Here is a 21837-nt window from a genome sequence, read left to right as displayed (position 1 = left end):
CCAGCTCTTTAGTAGCTGTATTGTGATTTCTGTGAAATAATTTTCTGCCTGCAGAAAATCTGTTGTTGAAATGAGTTGGAAGGAAGACATGCTTTTGAACTGAGAGCAGCTGCTCAATCTCACTTAATTTTTTATTTCTTTGTCTGTGGTTTCCTAATGTGGTGAAGTCTTCAGCTTTTTTTTTTTTTGAGCTTTGCCTTGAGAACTGTTCCTCATCTGTTCAGCATTGTGGATTTGTGTAAAGTGGTATCCAGTGCTAATGACCTAAACCACAACACTGTGTAGAGCAACTTTATTCCTTTTGCTTTGTTAAGGGATAAGATTCAACAAGTCTAATACCAGCTACAAAGAGGAGCCAGCTAGATTTGTGGGATTTAGTATCGTGAATGAAAATTTATGCAAGCCGTTGAGGTTGGAGAGCACGATTGCATGGAGCCATGAGCATGTGGGATTCCCTGTGTTTCCTTATTCTCAAACAAATAGAGCTTTATATCCTGATTACTTTTACTTTCTTTTTAACTGTTTGTGTACTGAGGGCTTTGGCAAGGATGTAGGATTAGCACAGTAGCTGTGGCATACATGAGAACATGCAGGTGTGTGTGTAAACCTTGGGTGTCCTTCAATGAGCAAAACATTTTCATGGAATTAATTTGAAAAAGTAGGTCAATGAAGGGGGGAAAACTTAACTGCACATGTCACAGGAAGTGAAATGCCACTAATTTTTTATGAAGAATTACATTTAATCTTGGTTAATGACATTTAAAAATGGTGTGGTTTGTAAGTCATGTGGTTATATTTAAAAAAAATATGAAAAGTGAAGAGTTCAAGCTGTTAATGGAAAAATGTTGCCTATCCCTGCAGGAAATTGACGAACATAGATGAGAAAATACTATGTACGTGTTTCTACATTTGCATGTATATAACTGCATACTGTTATATACATGTGGAATATGTGGAGTTGAATAAAATAGATTACTAATATAAGAATATAAGTATATATAAAAAAGTCAGATTTTGTGATGGGGTTGACAGGTGACTGCACAATTTGCACACAGCTAGGGTATTGTAGAACAATTGAACCACTGTAAAAACTGTATAGAAGCCTCCTATTAGGAAAATAGATTTTTGGGGTTTTTTTCCATAGCAACAGGTATATTATTTTTTTCTGCCTCTGTCCTTTTTTTTTTTTCTTTTTTTTTTAAATATCCACACATATTCACATATTCCTCAGGGTCCACTGTATTTCTCATTGCCTTCTTAAAACCTCATCAAGCCAATGGTGGTAATCCTAGGAGACAGAGGCAATTGCTTGGTCATCATTTCTGTATTTCAAATATTTTATAATGCACTTGGGACTTTCTACTGTATGAATAAAGCTAAATTACTTAGTTATTTCAAATATTTAAATAACCTGCATGGCCCACAGATTTGAGAGAATAATTTAAGGTATGTAACAGAAGAAAGGATTTCGAGAATTTCATTGAATCATAGTCAGACTTTCAGGAATCTGCCCAATTTCCACCTAAAGTGGATTGATGCTGACTCTGGTTCAGAAAGTAGTTCCACCAGGAAACCCTTCTGACCACGATGTTTGGGTGGAAAACCTGTGACATCCTAGTTGATAAGGTAAGCACGAGGTAGTACCTAGGCAGAGAAATGCTCAAATCTCTCCCAAGTCCTGGGGGAACCTTGGTAAGTTAGGAGTCCTCAAACAATGCCTAAATCAGATTACACTGCTGTCCATATTTTTGTGATGGCATTGATTTTCTGGACATACAACCCAGTGGTTAGAACTCTGTGCTTGAACCCTGGGGATGGCTGGAGAAGGTCTAAGCCCACAGCTTTTCATATGGTTTTCACCTATCCTGAAAAAGTTATACAGCCAATACAAAAAATATTGTAGATTTCAGAGACACAGAAGGAAAATAATTATTTTAAATCTTTAAATAAGGGCACATTCCTCAGAATGGAGATTCCTCGGCCCTTGGTTTTTTGGGCTTTTTTGAGTAATGGTAGGCAGACACATTTTTCATTTGGGAATAATAAGTTGCATCACAGCACTAGAAATAAGAAATATTAGGAAGGAATATTGGCCAGATAATAAATAGTACAGAAGAAAGTCTTAAGACTTTCTAAAAAATTAAATGGTGAATGAAAAAATTACCCCTGTGCATGATCAATTGATTTTTAGAATCAGTTAATTATTAAAAAAACAGGTTGAGAGATTGATTGTTTATTGATTGCCTCTGAGTTAACAATATCACTAATTAGGCTTCCTAACCGTAGAATGTGGACTAAACTCAACTTTTAGCTTAGCAGTGGGAGTTTGGACATTGATCCACTGGATACAGCTGCAGCAGCACAGTCTTGAGAGTTTGTGGCTGCATTTATACCTGGATGTGTGTCCCAAGGGGAAAAGGGAGCTTATAATAGGGACAGAGCACTGTAGAGGACTGTTCACATGTGATGATGCCATGCAGTTGCTAGTTCTTGTAAATTCTTGCAAATCAAAACTTCCACTAGTGACTAGACTTCAGAAGCTATTTGGTTCTTTCCCCATCTTCTGGAACATGGTGTGGGGACGAAGAGTTCAGCTCCTACAGCATCCTGTTAAGCAAAATCAGTGTTCTTTGTACTATCTTACATTAGCTCCAAGTTTATTTAAACAAAGATGTGATCATGGTTTAAGTTGCAGTGGAGATGTACATTGCGTCATGTACTCTAGACTGAGTCTGAAGTTGCTCATCTCTCTTCCACTGAGTGGGAAACCATCTTAAACTGCATCCCATTGGTAAAAAATGTGGGTATGCACACAGATTAGTACTGTGGAACTGTGCATGTCTAACTTCAGCAACGTTCCTCCTGAGCTCTCTAGTTGATCTTTAGGGTTGCCACTTAATTTAGAAATTAGCTATTGTACTCTGGTTTTCTGAAATGAAAACATTGAAAACAAAGATTCTACAGATATATAAATACACAGAAATTAAAACATAATTTAAAAATACAAACTAGTGTGATCCTAATAAAAATTGAAGAATTTTGAATCATCATTGCTGGACCAGAAAGGAAATATTTTGTCCTTTCACTAGCCAAAGTCATTTTCTCTTTGGCAACAGGCTTACATTTCTGATCATGTGGGGATATTGTATAAATCTGTAAAGTCTACTGAATTATTGTTGATCACCAGAGTTCAATCTCTCTTGCTGTATCTACATATGGATGTCATTCTGCATAGCACAAATGCACTTCAGGTGCATTTTGCATTTGGTGTTATTTAAACTGTTGTCTTTAGAAACACCTTAAGGTAAAACATTTAAAGTTGTTCCCTCTGTAGTCTTACTAAAATAGAAACCATGTTTCATTGCAGACAAATAATTATCTCAAAAATTTTTATATGTGACATATAGTACATAAAACTTTGCAAAATATTAATCATTTTTATTGAGAAGTGACTTAAGAATGAGGAAGTGTTGAGAATAAGTAAGCCAGTAACTTTTCACATACATTGAGCACCACATGCAGAATTCAAGTGGGCTGTATTGAAATGGAATAAATATGGAATAGCATTTAGAGCATAAACAAGGTATGCATGTAAATTTGGAAAGTAAAATCAGCAGCATGGGGACAGTTTTCCTCATGTTTCCTGCAAGAGCTGTGAGCAGAAACAAAGTACAACTATACTCAGATAATCTGAATTGTCTCTAGTCACATCTGGGTTTCTTACTGTCTGGCCTACAAGGTTGTATATGTAACAGAGCACTCAAGTTCTTTAGCACAGTTCTGGCCATCTGAATCTAAACTAAGGTACAAGATCTGTGATGTTTGCAATGTGTTCCACACTAGTGGTGTAGCCCCTGGTTAGTAGGGGTCTGGTCCTGTTCAAGGTGCTCATTCCTGGTGTGGGCAGTGAGAGCACAGCCCCAGTAAGATCACAGATGGTGCAGAGCTGGGAGGCAGGGATGATAATACACCATATTAAACATGCCTATTATTAAACCCTTAAAATTAACTGTTTGGGAGCATTCCAAACATTTCTCAAGAAATTAATATAGAAATACCCAATAAAGGTTACTTGGAGTTGAGTAATTCCATATTGCATCCTTCCTTCTGTGATATTACGTCTTAGAAGTGAATTAAAAGTGTGCTGCTGACCTAAGTAATTATTCTACTTTTCCTGATTTTGATATGTCCAAGGTCTTTTGGTTTCTTAACAAGGAATAAAATGGTCTTTTTACATTACCTGGAGATTATCTATGTGCAAGGAAGACTCTATACCTGAAAGATTTTGTGGGTTTTTGTTATATGCAAAGTAATGAGATATGAAATTGTTTTGCTTTCATAATTCTACCTTCACCAACAAACTCTCATGGGTCAGTGAGTAGAAAGTAAAACAAAAATCATATTTCCTAGTAGTGGAACAAGTGCAATAAATAGTTGTTAGACTATCCCCTAAAGATACTATGATCTTCAAATTCATCCTTTATTTGATTTCCTACCATCTTTTTGATTTTATCTGGCAGGACAGACAGTAGAAATTTATTTTCATAGCACTATAATGAATGTAAGATTTCACACTTAAGTCTCGTTCCATTCCTTTTCATTAAGCATGGAAGCCAAATCCTCTCATCTAATTTCATTTAAAAATTCAGAAGAAGTACATCTAATCTAAATTTGCTCTCTGGGCTCTCCTTGCAGTCAGTGCAACAAGATAAGGCTAGAAGAAAGTAGTGTGTTTTGTAGGAGGACAGATTATTTTGCTGCATAGAATGTGGTCCAATAGGATGTAAGAGATGCTTGAGACAGCTGAGGTGAGTAGTTTTTGATGCCTGTCTGTCCCCTGGCCACTGTGTTGGAAACTCAGATCACCTCAGACTAACAGTTCAGCTTCAAGTTTGATAACCTAAAGCTTACATGAATTTGTTCATTTTTTGTATCATATTACCAGCTGAGCCAGAACCTGAGCCTACTGCAAGCTTTTCTTTGATACAATACCTACAAAAAAAGCTCCTGAAAAAAGCAGTCATGTCTTCTATTAATAATTTGATATTGCATTTGACCTCTGCTGATGTGGTTTTATGAAAGGCAGTCCTTGGCGTTTCTCATTTTTATTAAACTCTTTATCATACAAGCTGTTAAGAAAAGTAATTAAATTTACCTGAGGTCACACTTATTTCATAATTCCTTGCCATTAAAAGCCATAGAGAAAAATTTCAAATTAATTAATGTTACAACCTCTTAAAGAAGATACATGGCAATTCACTAGTAATGTAGCTTCTAATGCTGTAACACTAGTAATGTAAGCTTCTATGTCCACCAGACATTTATGATATTTTCAAGAATGACAGCTTTTTTACTTAAAAAAATATATTTTCCTCAAATTCTTACATTAACAATCTTTAATATGGAAAATACAATCAAGCTAATAATGAATCTGTTTGTTTCACCACCCCTCAACCCCAAGGGCTCTTCTTAGTTGTCACTCCTTTATATTGAATTTTGAATGAAACTTAGAGAAATTTCAGCCTGGCTTCTTAAAGACTACAGTTGAAATTATCAAGCTCATTTTCATTGTCTCCAGTTGGTGACAAATGGCAATTTGATTTAGCAGTGGATGGTTCTCTTTGAGTTGGATTGATGGATGAGGCCTTTGGAGGTCAGGCCAGCTGACAGGGTTACCCAGGCCAGCTGTCTGCCCATCCCTGCTGCAGGGTGTCTGTGCTGCTTGTCAGGCAGCTCTTGACCACTGCTGGTTGCTGGTGGAGTGTTTTAAGGCAGACTGCGGTCAGTGACAGCTGACTTTAAAGTGTTTTGCTGCAAATGGTGGTGGTTCCAAAACTCACCGATGAGCAACTCAGACATCTGTGTAGCAAAGCCAGACTGGACAGATAGTGTGGCAACAGTGTCAGCTGTCTCAAACAAAGGCAGCCTTTTTGACAATCATGAGTCATTCATTTTGTCTCTGCCTTTTTGTGTGCTTGGTTTTGCTTCAGGTTATAATCAGCCTGCTGCCTAAGAACCCCAGCTTTGAAGTGTTTTTGAATAGGATCATGTAAGAACCCCAGTTGTGTTTTGAGATTTCAGTGCAAAAACCTAAAGTGCTTTTAATTCTTCTCTGTAGGCTGGAGCAAATGTGCTTCTGCAAGATGTTAATGGAAATATTGCACTTGATTATGCTGTAGAAGGGACTGAATCCAGCAGCATCCTTCTGATGTACTTGGAAGAAAATGGTAAGTCAGCTCTTTAGCTTTTGGAATGCTTTTATTGAACATGTCATAAAAATAATAAGGATGTGTATTGATCTGATGGGAGTCATGGCAAAGCCAATTGAACTATATCAGTTGGGGATGAAGGGGAGGAAGATGACTTGGAACTAAAATGTTTTCTGTGCGTTTAAATTGAAACAACTAACAAAGGCTAATGGCAGTTGTCCTTGTCAAAACTGCTTTTGACCTTTTGTATGGAGATGTTAGAAGTTAAATTCAAAGTAGAGAAACTGCAGCAATGTGGAAGCTTTTAAAACAGTTAATTTAACTATTCAAGGACTAGGTTTTACATTTTGTTTCATTTCCCATCTATAGTCTCAGAATATTTTTTTCAAGTGACAGACTGCTAAATAAATATTTGCAAATAATTTGAATGAAAATTCATATGATACTTTATCTCTCATTCAGGAATATTAGTGTTGGTTTAGGTTTTTTTTAATTGTGAAAATACTTTAGTGAGGTTTCTATTATCAATTATGCTTAATATGTTATAGATCAGAGGACTTGTATTGAAAAACTGGATTTGTTGCTCATCAGTTCCAAACTTAGATATGAGCTGAAGCGAGATTTCTAGCATTGTTTTTGGCTATGAGGGGTTGTCTTAATATTGTGTGTGGCTCATTCTAACACTCAGAAAAGGGCATTAAGTAAATATAATGAGCAATAATGTAAAAATTTATATTTTCAACATTGTCTCTATACAAGGAATCTTTTTTAACATAAGCTAAGTTAAATTATATTCTGTTAATGAACACTTAAGGAAAATGTCAAGGAAATCTCAGTGTCAGGTCCTATATTGCACACATCCAGTGTATTGCATGTTTTATAATTTTGTTTCCTCGGTGTGCGGCGGTGTCTTCGCAGCTCTGGTTTTGGGTTTTCCTAATGGCAAATCAGCTATTGGCTTCTAAAAGCTTGATTGCCTTTAAAAACACAGATATTTGTTGTCTAAGTGTTCCAAATACTTTGACTTGCATTTAACAGGTAACATGCACACTCCTGTAGCATACAAGATGTGGTCTGCTTATAGTGCTATCTCTTTTACAGTAGGTAAGAGAAACATTATTCCTAATTAAAGAGTGATTCTGTGAATGTTGGAAGTTACCAAATCAAAAAACTTAAATATTTTGAAGGTGACATCTACCTCTACTGACTTTAGGTAGACAAGCTTAAGTTAATCATCCAGACCTTTAGGTCAATAGAGAGAAAGAGGAAATGTATGCATCATTTCATCTCTTTCTAACCTGGCTAGGTGAGGGGAACTGACTTCCAGGATTGTTTCTGCTGACTAATAAGAACTTAATTGACAAGTTTTAGGGTTAGATAGTCAGGATAGATCAATCCTACCCCTTAACTGCCATTGTGCATGACGAGCGGGCCTCAGGATGATCAGTGTCAAAATGCTCATCAACTTTGCTTGGTCTGGTAGTATTATTCTTGGAACAATAGGCAGCTCCAATTGTCCTGATTTTGCACTTTTGAAATTTAGTTAGTACCTATGAAGTATTTGTATAGCCTACCAAGATCAATAGTAACTGAGGAGGAGATTCTTGTAGGAAATTAAGCTGTATGAATAAGTATGAATTACTTTGAATTTCCCAGCCTCAGTGTTTCTCTGTGCATTGTTTTGGTGAATTTCTCCTCGTGGTAGCAATCCCCATGCACACCTGCAAATGAATACCTCAACACAGAGCAAGGTCAGGACCAAGCGTGTTTATACAGGATTAGCTGATCCTGTATTAAATACTATCTTCAGCCTGTAGTATTGAGAAACACCCAGCCAAAGTCTCAGCCTTTAAATACAATGTATAAGGAATATTTCCCTATTCTCTGAACTTCCCTTCATTCCTAAAATTGTTCATTTTCGTGTTTCAATTCTCCTTTCAGTTGTGCATCCTGGTTTACAATATTAAGAAGAGATTTGTGTGTAGAGTAGACTGTACTTTAATCATTGCCTCTAATTGCAGAGATCACAGAGAAAAGTAAAATTAGGTGCCTTATAGCTTAGCTAATGAGAAAAGCAGAAGCTATCAATTTATATTGATGAAACAAAGTAAGATTGGAACAAGTAACTTTGAAACCACAGAAAACATTGTTAATTGGAAACATTAGAGTTCTTAGAAGTCTAGTGTTTATACAACTTCTTACAGATTTTACTACTGTGGTAGTTCACTGTATCTGTTTAATTTTACTGCAGATCTTAGTGACTCAACTGCTCTTCATTGTTTGAAGTAACTTAATTTACTCTGTGGAAGGCCTGGAGCCATAAGTGATAACAATAGCCTTGGATGCCTTTAATGATTTATATGTTTTAAACAGTTACTGGAGTTAGTTCTTTGATTTCTGCTTGTAAATGATCTGTTAGGGCACAGGAGTGCCACAAGTACAAAATATTGTAATCATCTAGCAACTGCCAGAAAACTTTGATATATGCTTTACTATTATGGAATATAACATATAAGGATGTTTTGTGGAGATTTTATTACTGAAGTATAATGAAATTAATACTATTTTGTTAAAATATTCTCTTTTCCTGTACAGAAATTAGCTTTCTCTGCTATTATATTACATGATATAAATAATGCTACATTGTATTAAGTATTTATTGACTGAAGAAAGGAATTAGTGGACTTCAGTTACTTAAGAGAACACAATTTGAGATACACATTCTCTCTATCTTAAGAGCAGTGTTTCTGTTGGGCAATAATTCTGGCATGTTGTAAGTTTCATTTAAGATACCTCTAATCAAGGGTGGAAGGGAAATGCAGCAGCCTACTTTATGCTTAGGAAAGTGTGTGAAACAGCTTAACTGTGTTGTACTAGGTTCTGTTCAAGGGGCATTCAGAAGCCTAGTGGGCTCATGAGCTCAAGGACTCTATTTGGATTGATTTATCTAAATCTAATATCTGGTAGCCATTCTATAGCAAACCTTCTTAGAGTAAAATGATGCTTTGAAGGTAGGCATCTGTAGTGAGGCACATGAATTAGGATCTGAAGTGCCTGCTTCTTTCCATGTGCTATGGAGGAAGCCCAGAATCCCAGCTGGGACACAGCAGTCTGCTGTGTGGGATGACTTTTAGGATATTTAAATTTACAGGTCTGTGTGTAGGCCCTTATTCAGCAGTCTATACTCCTATCAACAACAGTGCAGTCCTAGGAAATGCTGACTGTAGAGAAGGGAGGAGTTATTAACTTGGCCAGCTACAAGGAGAACCAGTAAAAGCTGTTATATTTGTTCTGTGCCAAGATGTCATTGGTTTTCCATGTTACTGGTGTTCCTGTTTTGCTATCAAAATAAAGTCCTGACTTATTTAAGGATTTCAACATCTGCTGAGGCAAGGCCAACTGAGAGTAGGCCAGGTGGGACTGGAGATTCTACTTCTCTCTGGGCACCCATTCCAGTGCTAACCCATCTTTATGTAATTTCTTTTCATTTTGTTTTCATTTGAAGTTTTCTTTGTTGCCTCTTATGCCTTCAGCTTCAAATCCATTCACTGTTTACTTTCAGGAAGTGTCTCCCTTCAGAGGTGAAATGGAAATATGTCCTGGTTTAGGGCAAATTTGGGAGGAAGCTTCTAAAGGGGTCCCTCCAGAAAGCAGATTCAAGCAGCCCCCCTCCCCCAACTCATTTAGGAGAAGATTCCTTGGAGAAGAGTGAAAAAAACCCTCTTTATTTAACAAGCAAAGTATTCAGAGACATATGAAATGAGTGACATTAAACAATAAAGCCTCTCACTGTTCTGAAGAGATGGCAAATTCAGAAAGTCCTTGTCATGGGATGTAGCTTGACTCACTCAGTCTCTTATCCCTCCAGCACTGGAAAGTTCCTTGTCCCAGGCCCTGATGGGCCACAGGTGTGAGCTTCTTCTGGGTTTTCTGTCCAGAGCAGGGCTGATCAGTTCTAAGAAAAAGATAATAAACAGTCCAGGAAACTTCTCTGCCTCAGCTAGCTAAAAAAACTTACAAAAAAACACAGAAGAGCTCCCTCCCACTGCCCACTGCAGACAACACAGTCCAGGAGTAGGATGTGGGGGTACAAGTGCAGTTCCTGATAACAAACTCCGTGCTTCTTCTCCCCCTCTTGTCTCTTGGAACCAGTCTTAAGGTGCAGAACTTAATATCCAGCATAAACAGAGCAGACAACTGGGGATACCCATCACAAAGTCACCCAGCGCATAATGTAAAAAGGTGATAGTTTTTTCACTATTTGTCCTGCTTTATTCTAAACCTACCTGATGGGTTATTGAAGTCATCAAGAAAGTCCACACAGCACCTTCCATAACTTTTGTTTTGATTAATTACAGCTTTAATTTTAAGGCAAACCTTTTGAGTAATTTATGGCATTTTAAAACAATCAAACTTTGAATGACTGCCAGTGTTTTTGGAGGCAGAATGTTCTATTGTAGAAGTGTGTCAGTGAAACTCTGATCATTGTTTCTTCCTTTTCCACTAGGCTGTTTAAAATATTTAATACTTTGAGGAATGCAGCATTTTTGTTTAATTTATTACTTGATATTTAGTTGTAGTGGATTGCATGACTCAGCTATAAACTAAAACTGACTGGCAGATAGTTCTTGATTCTGTATTTGCCAAGTCATAGGAGGTGATACATTCACTGTAATTCATTTCCAAAGAGAATGTTCTCTTTTGTCCTCCAGGATCTCAGGCTTCAGTTTTCACTAAGATAACTCTACTCTCCAAGAGCCTCAGCCTTATTGTTGAATCTGAGAAAAGAATGTTTGGACACTTACATTTTTTAAGAACTGTCTACATATCCCAGGGATCTCAAAGCAAATTTAATGGCTTTCTTGTCTGTTGTGTAGTGAGAGTTTCATGCAGTAGCCGATAATTAAGCAATAGAAAACCGTCTGTCTTGATTTTATTTTTGGAAGATTGACTATATTCTATATTTAAATAACATATCTACCCAAATGTACGGATGGTTCTCCTTTTTTCTACTGTGACACAGGTACAGGAGAAAAAATGGGTATTGCTTTTCTGTCAAGTATTTTACATCATATTATTCACTTTCTGTGGGGGCAAATGAATTTAAAATAGCTGGTTAAAGGTTATTGACCTTTGATGGTAACAGAGATTTCATGCAGTTAAGCAAAATCTATTATGCTATGCCTAGCTGGGGGAATAATAGGTCTGGTTTGTTCCCTGAATATTAAAAGGATTATATTCAGGTGTCTCAGAAAACTGCATATAGAGCAAAAATCATGTGCAAGCCCCATCCATTTAAGTAGCTTTGTATTGTTTAAATAAGTTAAAATATTGTGCAGATTTTGCAGATGTAGACCATTGTTTGTTAAATTTTTGCTAGCAAAGGAATTAAGCCTTACTATTCAGCTGCAAAATAGAAGAAATAAATTTGTTTTACTGCCTTGCAGCAGTAGGTAGAAAATAAAAAAAAAAGAAGCTAAATGTTAGTACAGATTCCTTCACAGAAGACAGCTTTTAACCTTAGCCAGAAATAGCCAACTTGTCAATTACTACAATAAGGAGAATTTCCCTGAAGCCAACAGCTAACAACATATGGGACATATGACATGTGCAGAAAAATCTAAATTAGAAAAGTAGTGGGCAAGGATTAAAGAAAAAATTACTGCCAACCTGACACTTTACAGTAACCTAGAATGTGATAGGAAGATATGCCAAAATTAAACTGTAAGTTAATTTGAAGTTATCCATAAAATCTGGGGTGGTTGCAGTAAAAGCTCCCACAAAGCTGCTCACCCATTCCCTCCCTGACAAGGACAGCAAGATTGCTTACCAGTTACTGTCACAGGCTAAACAGATTCAACTTGGTGGAATTTGTCAACTGGAATAGGCTCAGGTAGAGGAAAATAGAAAGACAAACATTAGAACAACACTTTTCCTCTCCTCTTTTCAGGCTTCACTTCTTCACTCCAAACTCTTCTACCATCACAAGCAGCACATGGAGGTGGGGAGTTGGTACCTGGCAGTCTCCCTATCTGCCCTTTTTCTTCTTCACACTTCCCTCTGCTCCATTCTGGGTTTTCCTTTCAGGTGTGGAGCTCCTTTAGGAGTGTCTGTCTGCTTTGCCACACTTGGCTGCAGGCTCAGCTGTGTGCTGCTGCTGATGGGACAGCCCCTGCCTCTCCCCACACACCCCATCCCTGCAGCCCCACAACTGCCAACACCTGCATTTACATCTCCTTGTGTGTTTCTCAATACTCTGGCACTTTTTGTGAGAATTTCATCAAAATGAAGATCCTAGTTTTGTGTATTTTTCATTTGGATTATTTGTTGTTAGTTAAAAATAATGAATGTGTACACCAAAATGTTGTAGTGTTGAGGGTGTGGTGCAGAAATCCTTGAACAGACCTAGTAATCCAATGAGGGAAGAAAACCTCTTAGATTTTATTCAATGCAGTCAAGAAAATAAAGGGATATAAATCAATATTATTTCAGAAAAATACTGGTCTAGACTTTAATATTCCAAACTTTTTCACAGATATTAAGGAGTTCTTGCCAATGTACTCCAGTAAGAACTCACTAAAATGCCAACATATACAGATTGTTAGCACTAAAGATCAGCAAGCTTTGACTAAAACTAAATTCCCTGATGTATTTTCTGTTTCAGAACCATATGCACCATGATCTTGATTTATGCTCACAAATTTTCTTTCAACAATATTGATGCAGTAAATTGACAGAAAAATAGGTAATCAAAACAAAAAAAGCCTCAGTTTTTTTCCCTTTGATTCTTGTTGATTTGGAACCACCTACCCATAAGATTATCACACACAAAAAAACCCTATTTTTTGACAACCTGATTAATTAATGGTAGGGGTTAGGTATTGGTGTTGCCAACAAGAACAGAGGAATAAATGAAATGTTTCAGTAGGTCCTTTCAAAAAATGAAGCACATGGAAAATGTGGCACATTGGAAAATTTCATAGTTGACAATGTTTATTTTCCTTTGGCCCTTATGTTTTCTAATAGAAGTATGAATGAGCTACCGTAATTTTTCATTTTTTATAGCTCTTGGGGGGCTTTGAAGTTTTAGATTCTTCTTAATATTTTTGTGTTTCCAGCATGTCACCCATATGTTTTTATCAAAGGGAAAACCTTTAAATTCACTTTGCAGTCAATTTTTGACACTGAAATTAACATTTAAAATTATAGCCAGTAGTTTATGATCTTGTTTTCTAACAGAGGCTAGAAGGAAGACAGGCATCTCTATTGACCAATAGACTATTGGTCAATAGTCCAATAGACTATTGGTCTATTGACCAATAGACTTTGCTAAGATTTGAAAACAGATTGTGAAGAAATCAGGAAACAGGGATGTGCTTTCAGTGTCCTTTTAAACAACTTATCAATAAATAATCTATTTCATTACCATCAGAACCATATTTTCACTTTTTTATAGAATTCCTAAAGCTATAACCTTAATCAAGATGGAAAAAATGTCAGTGCCCACAGTGCATCCACAGGCACTGTGACCTCCATCCCTGCCCCCAGGGCCTTGGCTGCTGGAGCTCAAGGCTGGCTGTGGCGGCCTTGTGACCTGGGAGTGTTGGATGGGAAGGAGCTGAGCTGGGAGGCAAAGCTGGGAGCAGCACTGTCATAATCTTTCACCCACCCTTTGTCTCTGGAGCCACATTTAGTCTCAGGTCCTTGCTTGAGGCAGTCCTGTGCCCAGCCGTGATCCTTGCTGACCCCAAACCTGGACCACTGACTTGACTCCTTGCTTCATCTGATTTGCTTGCATTTGTCACTGGAGGCTTTTCTGGCAGCCACAGAACTTCTGTTAGCCCTGATTCCCATCACCAGACCTGCTCAATTTTTTTTTTTGGGTATTGTGGCGCTGTGCCCTGCCAGGATGGTGGCCTGCCTTGCCTGTGTTCACCCTCAACTCCTGCCTGCCTTGCATTTGTTGAGTAGCCTGCTTTTGCTGCTCTCTCACAAAAAATTAACTATAGCACATTAAAACTTTACAGTAAAATCTGTAGTGTAGAAATACCATCTGTGATGATCTCATTTCAGACATATTTACCAGAAGTAGCCAGAGACAGTGATATACTTATTTTGCTTCTGTGTTCTAGTATCAATATAACAAAAAATAATAATAAACATGCATTACATATCCACAAATGAATGCATTAATATTAAGCCTTGAAATTGTCAGCCGTTTAAAATAAATTACAAAAAATATTTTTGTTTCCATGAAAGTTAAGAGACAGTTCACTTAACTAATTTTAGCTGAAAGGATCATCAATGTCCTTATTGTAGAAGAGAGAGGAATGAAAGCATGTTCACTAGAGTGGGAGAATTGTCGCTCTGATATCTACATGAGGAGGAGGTGGGAACTTCACTTCTGATAGCATATTCAGACTGGAAGGAGATAAACCTAATCAGCCCAGAAAGACAACTGTGCCTTGGACAGCATCCAGAGCAGTGTGGGCAGCAGGTCAAGGGAGGTGGTTCTGCCCCTCTGCTCCACTCTCTGATGCCCCACCTGCAGTGCTGCACCAGCTCCTGCCTCCCCAGCACAGGAAGGACACAGAGCTGTTGCAATGAGTACAGAGGAGGCCAACAAGATAACTGGAGGCATGGAGAATCTCTCCTGTGAGGAAAGGCTGAGAGAATTGTGCTGTTTCAGCCTGGAAAAGAGGGTTTGCCTTGACCTAGTTGTAGCCTTCCAGTACCTGAGGGGAGCCTATAGGAAAGATGGACAGAGGCTGTTTAGATGGACATGTAGTGACAGCACAGGGACAGTAGTTTTAAACTGAAAGAGAGTAAGTTTAGTTTAGATATTAGGAAGAATTTCCTTACTGTGAGGATGGTGAGGTGTGGGAACAGGTTGCCCAAAGAAGCTATGGATGCCTTATCCATGGGAGTGCTCAAGGCCAGGTTGGATGGGACTCTGAGCAACGAGGTCTAGTGAAAGGTTTTTTCTAGTTCAGTCACCTTGCCCGTAGCAGGATGATTGAACTAGATGATTTTTAAGGCTCATTCCAACCCAAGTCAGTCTATGGAACTAAAGATGCTTCGCTAAACATATGTAATGATATCTTTAAAGGCAGGCAGACAAAACCCTCCAGCAACAATCAGTCAGTACTGCTGCAGTGAGTTAGAGCTATGGACTTCAGTAGTTTTACAAGTATGTGTTCTTTTGCAGAATCTGAAAATTTTGGCTTCCCTTCTTGCATAGTAAATGTTGCTGGCATGTATTTGTTTATACGCTGACCTTTGAAAATCAGACTCACATAATGCCAAGTGATATGCACGAGGGCTATTGAACAATGTCATCTCACAAAAATAATGTCTTTTACCAGGATATCTAGTAAGCAGACAGAAAAGTCTTTCTAAAACTTTAGGCAAATGAAGTAATAGATACATCCAGATATTTCAATGAATTAAAATTAGTATTTAAAGAATTGTACCATGGTTTGTTTTGTTTGTTTTTTTTTTTTTCAACATCCTATTCTACGCTGCACAGAAGAAAAATACAAATTCTAAACTGTGGTATCCCCTGAATTATGGAAGATTAAGAGAGATTTATCATATAAGGGGTGAAGAGCCTTGATTTATCTACAGCTCTGTGCAGGAAGGGCAGATATATAGATAAGAGTGAGAGAAAACTCAAGTATGAGGAGAGAGATGGGTTTGTCAAAGCCATTGCAAGTTTTTAATGTACATTTGTGTTTGAAAGACAAAATGCTGATCTCTCCTTAAGAATATAAAGCCCATTGGAGAATGAGACCTGCATGCTGCAGCAAGAGTGGCTGCTGGGAGTGTGTGCAATGGGTGTTTGCCAGAATGATTCAGTGATTTTCTTTGTACTGATCTCAGGAATGGGTCTTCTCCTTGCACACTTCTTTGTACTGGACATTTGTGAGAGAAAGGTGTTTAATAGCAACCCTCAGTTCTGTTTGCCTTGTATTTCTTTATCACTGACATTTTTGGAAAGTTACTAATGCATTATTTATCTAAGGTTTTTCTATTCCTTTTGGTTGTCACTTGTATAACCATGTGCCAGAGAAGGTGAGAGAGCCAAAGTACATGAAGCAGCCTTGTCAGGTGATTTTCTTAAACAGTGAGAGGTAATTTATTTTGTAGCTTTTAGGTTATGTTCCTGCCTGACACCAGTGCTGATACTCATCACCAAATGTGTGCCCTGCAGGGTCACTGATGTTTTAACTGTTCCTTCTCCATCTTATCTCCTGCAGAATTCTTGACTGTGTAGCTCTTCTGATTTTACAGGATATTTTGAGTGTTTTTTCCATTATATGCCTTTTTTATTTTTTTTACTTTCCACTTTTTGATATGTGAATCCATTCCCATAGTAGATGCCAATGTGTTTTTCTTCCTCTTTTTATTCATGCTGGCTGTCGTCCCATTTCAGCTGAATATCTAAAGCACATTTCCCCTTTGAAAAGCAACGTGAAGGTCATTCTTTAATTCAGGCAGTGAGAGTTAGTTACTGTATGAGTAGCATTTTTTGTTCCATCTAAATTCCTGGAAAGTATCACACCCTGGGGAGGGAGAGCAAACTCCCCAGAATTATGAACTTGATTAAGGGAAAGCACTTATTGACAAGGTTTCCTTGTTTGAGCCTCACAGAATGGTACATGTGCATGCTTGGTAAATCTGCTTCTCAGCTCCCCAGCAGAGAAATCTTTGCTTGAAGCTAACTAGCTCCTGAGATCTTGGAATTCAAAACTATGTTTCTAAAACCGAAACAGATTATTTTTGCATGTATTCATTATATTTTTTTTGTAAAGGTAGAGAAATGGAACCTATTGTTTCTCTAGCATTTTCAAACCTACTCTGAATATTTAAAAAGTGAAGTCTGTGGAAGCATGCCACTTTGTTACCTCTCTTGTTGGGCTGATTTACTTCTGTTTGTTTATTGAAATATGTATCATTCATTTATAAAACTATTAGTTTGAAGCTAGTAAAGCTGTCTTGAATAGGTTTTATATTTATACAGACTGTGACTTTTATTGCTCTGTGGTTTATGTGTTTTCTCTGAGCTCATGGCTGTGTTACATTTATGAGAGAAAATAATTATTAAGCAGCAATTAATACAACTGAATGCCTTTCTTGATTTTCCCTTAAATATGAGCAGAGTTAATCTTTCAATGGCTAGGGTTTTTTGTAGCCCCAGCTAAGTCATGCCAAGTTTCTGTAAAAGGCAATTTACAGGGAGTAATGATCAATATTTCCCTGTTAATATAACAGTGTACTGATATGTTAATTCTCTGACTGTGTTGGGTGTAAGTCAGTAGTAACTTGCTAGAAAAGACTGAGTAGACTCAGTTGGCCTCTGCCCTCAACTTGTAGGCATTACTGCAATTTATGTTAGACATGATGAAGGAAACAAACTCATAATAGTTGTGCTTCACTCTCAGTGGATTTTTTTTTTGGTATTTTTCATTTTTTCTTCCTGGGAAAATCGGAAAATGTATTTCTAATTTCTGGATTGTGAACTTAGTTTTCATTTTTTATTCTCAGAGAAAGAGGTAGTAAATTAATTTCCACCCATTTTTTCTCTACTTGAAACCCAAAATCTTTTCTTATTGTTTACCGGATATATCAAGAGAAAGAAAAAATTGACATGAGTTCTGTCAGCAGTACTTAAGCATGCCTGTCTTCATCAGGCAAATGCTTCATCTATTTTTAATCTTCCTTACCTGAGAACATTAGAAAAAAAACTTCATCTGAACCGGTGAAGTTTAATTTTGTCTGCTCAGTCTTCAATGCTGAGTGTTTAAAATGTCAAGTCAACACTGCAAACGATGATTAATTTTGGGTGCATATTGCCCTTAAGTATTTGGGAGAGTTCTGTCACTGGCACAAAAGTGTTAAACCATTAATTTACTGTTGCAAAAAGCAGGAAACAGGTAGAAACAAAAAGGAAAAAAAAATTAATTGACATTATGCAGTATTGTCAGTCTGTAAATGTCATCAGGTATTTTCAAATTATTAATCTGAAATGTAATGAAGGCATAAAAGCCTTAGTTCTGACAAAAAAATTGATTGTTAGGAGACACTGAGGACATCCTGTCAAACTGGCATTGTGTTCTGGTCTAGCAACTTTCAGGCAGTAGGATGTTGGACACATTGTCCTTTGGGGACATTGTCTAATTTAATCCATCACTATCATATATATACGTACATATATATACATATATATATGTATGTATGTGTTTGTCTAAATTACATTCACATGAAAAATTACAGGGTTGATCCAGATAAAAAATCATTTAGGTGACAGGTCTAAAAATAAGAGAATAGGAAGGCAGTGTTCACACTGAATATTTCACTTCAGAGCTGAAACTCTTACAAGTGTTGCAGGCAACAGAACATAAAGCTGTACATACAGTGGCATGTCGGAAAAAACTAGAATTCTTTGGTGAACTACGTATTTGCACCCATTTCTACTGGGCAGATTAAAACAAAGAAACTCAAAATATGATTTTATCCTGAAACATGCTTCAGTTTTTTAGTTATGTAAAGAACTTCAAGAACTGTTGAAGGTAAAACATTATTAAATACATATTCATTAAATTTATTTATAGTTTGTCATTTTTAAACTTAGTGACAAATATGGAAGAGAAATAAAAAATCGTTTCTTCCAGAATAGAAATTTTTTACTCAAATTTCATTTTCTATATATTTATTTTAATAATCACATGAACTGGAAGCAGAAGAATGAAGTCCCAAATTAAGGTTATTTGTTCCAATCAAACCACAGCCAGTTGCTAATTTAATCACTTCCCCCACTTGTATCCTGGTTCTTATTTAAACCTTTTTGGACTGGAGACCATGTTTTCTTTAGTTGTAGACTGCCTTGCTTATCTTCTTTCTGATACTGTTCTTTGACAATTATTCTTTCAGGAGCAATGCTGACACAAGCAATCCCATGCTTTCATTCCTTTTATCCCCTCCTATTTGTTCCTACTGCCACACCACATTTCCTCTTGGTTTATGGGGCCTTGAAATCGTCTAGGCTCAACTGGAGAGCTACTCTCAGTTAAAAATAACCCAGGCACATAAAGTGTTGAGTTTTAATGTCATTTTCTTGACTCACAACCTCTCAAGCAGTTCAGCCACCAAATCTGGGGGACTGGTCTGGATACTATGATGTATTTGCAGGCCTGAAAGAATGCAACAACAACAACAAAAAATTAAATAAGTCCCAAATACTTGAGTGTCTTCCTTAGATTTTTAAATTCTGTTCCCAATCACAGCTATTTCACATTTCCAGTGGGTTTCATGATATTGCAGCTCCTTTACCTGCAACTGCTCTTGCAGTCAGTAGGAGATCGGGGTGGTTTATTGGATATTGCTCACTGACTTAAATCATCCATGTATCGACTGATAAATATAGGAGCAGACTTTCTGGTAATGGTAGGTAAGTAAATACTCAAAAATCATATATCTGCTCTTTATTGATGAATAAAACAGCAGAATTTTATCCTTTTCTTTTTCCAGGTGTAGAGCTGAATTCTTTACGCCAAATGAAGATTCAGAGAGCTATGACAATGCTTACAGATGTCCGACAGCTCATCTCGAGTGGAGGGAGTGTGAACCAGAAGAATGATGAAGGAGTTACCCTGGTGAGTGGCAGCATGGAATCATCACCCTGGGAATATGCATGTGTTGCAACAAGTTCAGCATGTTTGCAAGGCAGTTCTCTTAAAAGGGTTTTGGTTCTACCTGGTGTTTTGAAGAGAGATGTGTGTTAATTCCATGCATAATGTGAATTTTAAAATAAGGTAGTGAAACATCTCAATGACAACTTTTTTTCTCCCAGCCAACAAATATGCAACATTAAATTTAATAGCAAAACTATGAGTGCCTTAGTTTAAAGCTGCAGGAGATAGATGTGGTGTCTGACATTCTGGGTGAGAGAGGGGCTGAAACTTCACTCAGTGATCTCTGGTTTTGGCTTGTATCTTCTGGCTGAGCCCTACTAAAACACTGTAGCAATCCAATCTTGATTCAGTGTACTGAAGCATTCACCATATACATGGAAAAGTACTCCTACTCACAAATTTGCATGTTATTTATGGTCACTGGATTTTACTATACTTTGAATAGGTCTTCTATCCATTTGTTTTGTCAGGATTTCAATTTCTTCAGCTGTCAAATAATTCTAATTTCATGTGTAGTTCCATAGCATGTATGTGGAATGTTCCCTTTGCATATGAAATCTTCAACACCATAATCAATCAATCAATAAATGGTAAATCAGCAGCATTAATATATTGAATACATTTTTAAAAGTTCCTTGTTTTTTTTCTACAAATAGTGTACAAATATAATTAGAGCACTAATAATTATTACTATCATTTATGCTTTTTGCATTGAATTACATTGTCTGATACTGAATTGATATACTAAATCATTCTATATTTTAAATCATGTGGAGTGTTTGAGCTAAAATTGAAAAAGTGATCAGCCTCATCCCTGGATTGAATCCAGCCACAGGCTCTCTGTAGAAACAGAGCACTGTGACTTCTGAGGTGACAACTCCTAGGCAGTTAATTTATAAACAGGACAGCAGGGAAGGGGTGGGAAGAAACAGCACAAGTTTTAGTTTATTTCATAAAAGCATTAATTTAACTTTCAGTTTCCTGATATTTTTATCTAAGCTGCTGAATCACATAGCTATTGTACTTAATTTCTATTGCTTTTTTGTCAGAATTGTTGAGTTAAACTGAGTTATGAACTTAAATAAATCCAACTGTTTAAAAACTTTCCTGTAGTTAGCTGGAATATTTGAAATACATTTCTGAAAGATGTTTAACAGAACTGCAAATACTAGGAGAAGAACATTTTGGGTACTTTGGGATTTTTGCTGTTTGCTTAGTAGAATGTTGACAAAAGGGATACTTTATCCATAAAAGTTTTTATGCTGAAATCTGATTTTTTCAGGAAATAGACACAAAGTAGGTAACTTTACTTTTCTTTGAGATTTCTATTATGTGAAACTATTGTTTGACAAATTGGTGGATAATCCATATTTTTTTAAACTATTAGCTCTTTATTCATGAGTGATGAGTCAGCCAGTCTATGATATGGATATCAGAGGGTTCTGGAAATAAGGTTTTGTTCCTCTATGTCTGTCTGTACAAAAAAGACAAATCTATTTGGTTTAAGTCTCAAATCAAATTTTTTAAGTCTTAAATCCAAAATTTCTCTTGACAGAATACATATATATATTGTATATATACATCATACACATCCATATGTATGATGTCAATCAAGCAAGAAGTTGTTTTAAATATATAAATATACACATTCTCCTTGACTCATAACAACTACATTTGTGCACATGCACTACCAACACACACAGAATTTTTTTCTGCTGTATTCTCTTCTAATTATTTTTCTTTGAAAGATTTCAGCCATAAAATATTTCCTAGGAGCTCTTACACTGCATGAAAATAGCACTTGTCAAGTTGATGTCTGGATAGAAGCTGTAGTTTCTTCTGTTAAAACACACCCTCCCGCTACCATGAAGCTGTGTCAAATTACAGGAAAGATTTGAGGGTATTGTACATTGGAAATCATAGCATGCAGAATC

General features: G+C 36.8%; 1 protein-coding gene across 8 annotated transcripts in view; it reads left to right on the top strand.

Annotated features, from left to right (window-relative positions):
- Window positions 1-21837, top strand: part of MYO16 (myosin XVI) — a 359429-nt gene that overhangs the window by 138143 nt on the left and 199449 nt on the right. For all 8 annotated transcript variants that reach the window (XM_014267408.3, XM_074535973.1, XM_074535972.1 and 5 more), the window contains 2 exons: window positions 6119-6227; window positions 19740-19864. In XM_014267408.3, the coding sequence (XP_014122883.2) occupies window positions 6119-6227; window positions 19740-19864 (234 nt within the window). The remainder of the gene's footprint in view (window positions 1-6118; window positions 6228-19739; window positions 19865-21837) is intronic.

This window comes from Zonotrichia albicollis, chromosome 2 (genome assembly GCF_047830755.1).
Source record: "Zonotrichia albicollis isolate bZonAlb1 chromosome 2, bZonAlb1.hap1, whole genome shotgun sequence".
In the NCBI taxonomy this organism is placed as follows: Eukaryota; Metazoa; Chordata; class Aves; order Passeriformes; family Passerellidae; genus Zonotrichia; species Zonotrichia albicollis.
Note: the sequence above shows the minus strand (reverse complement) of the source record. Positions and strands in the feature narration are given on the sequence as shown.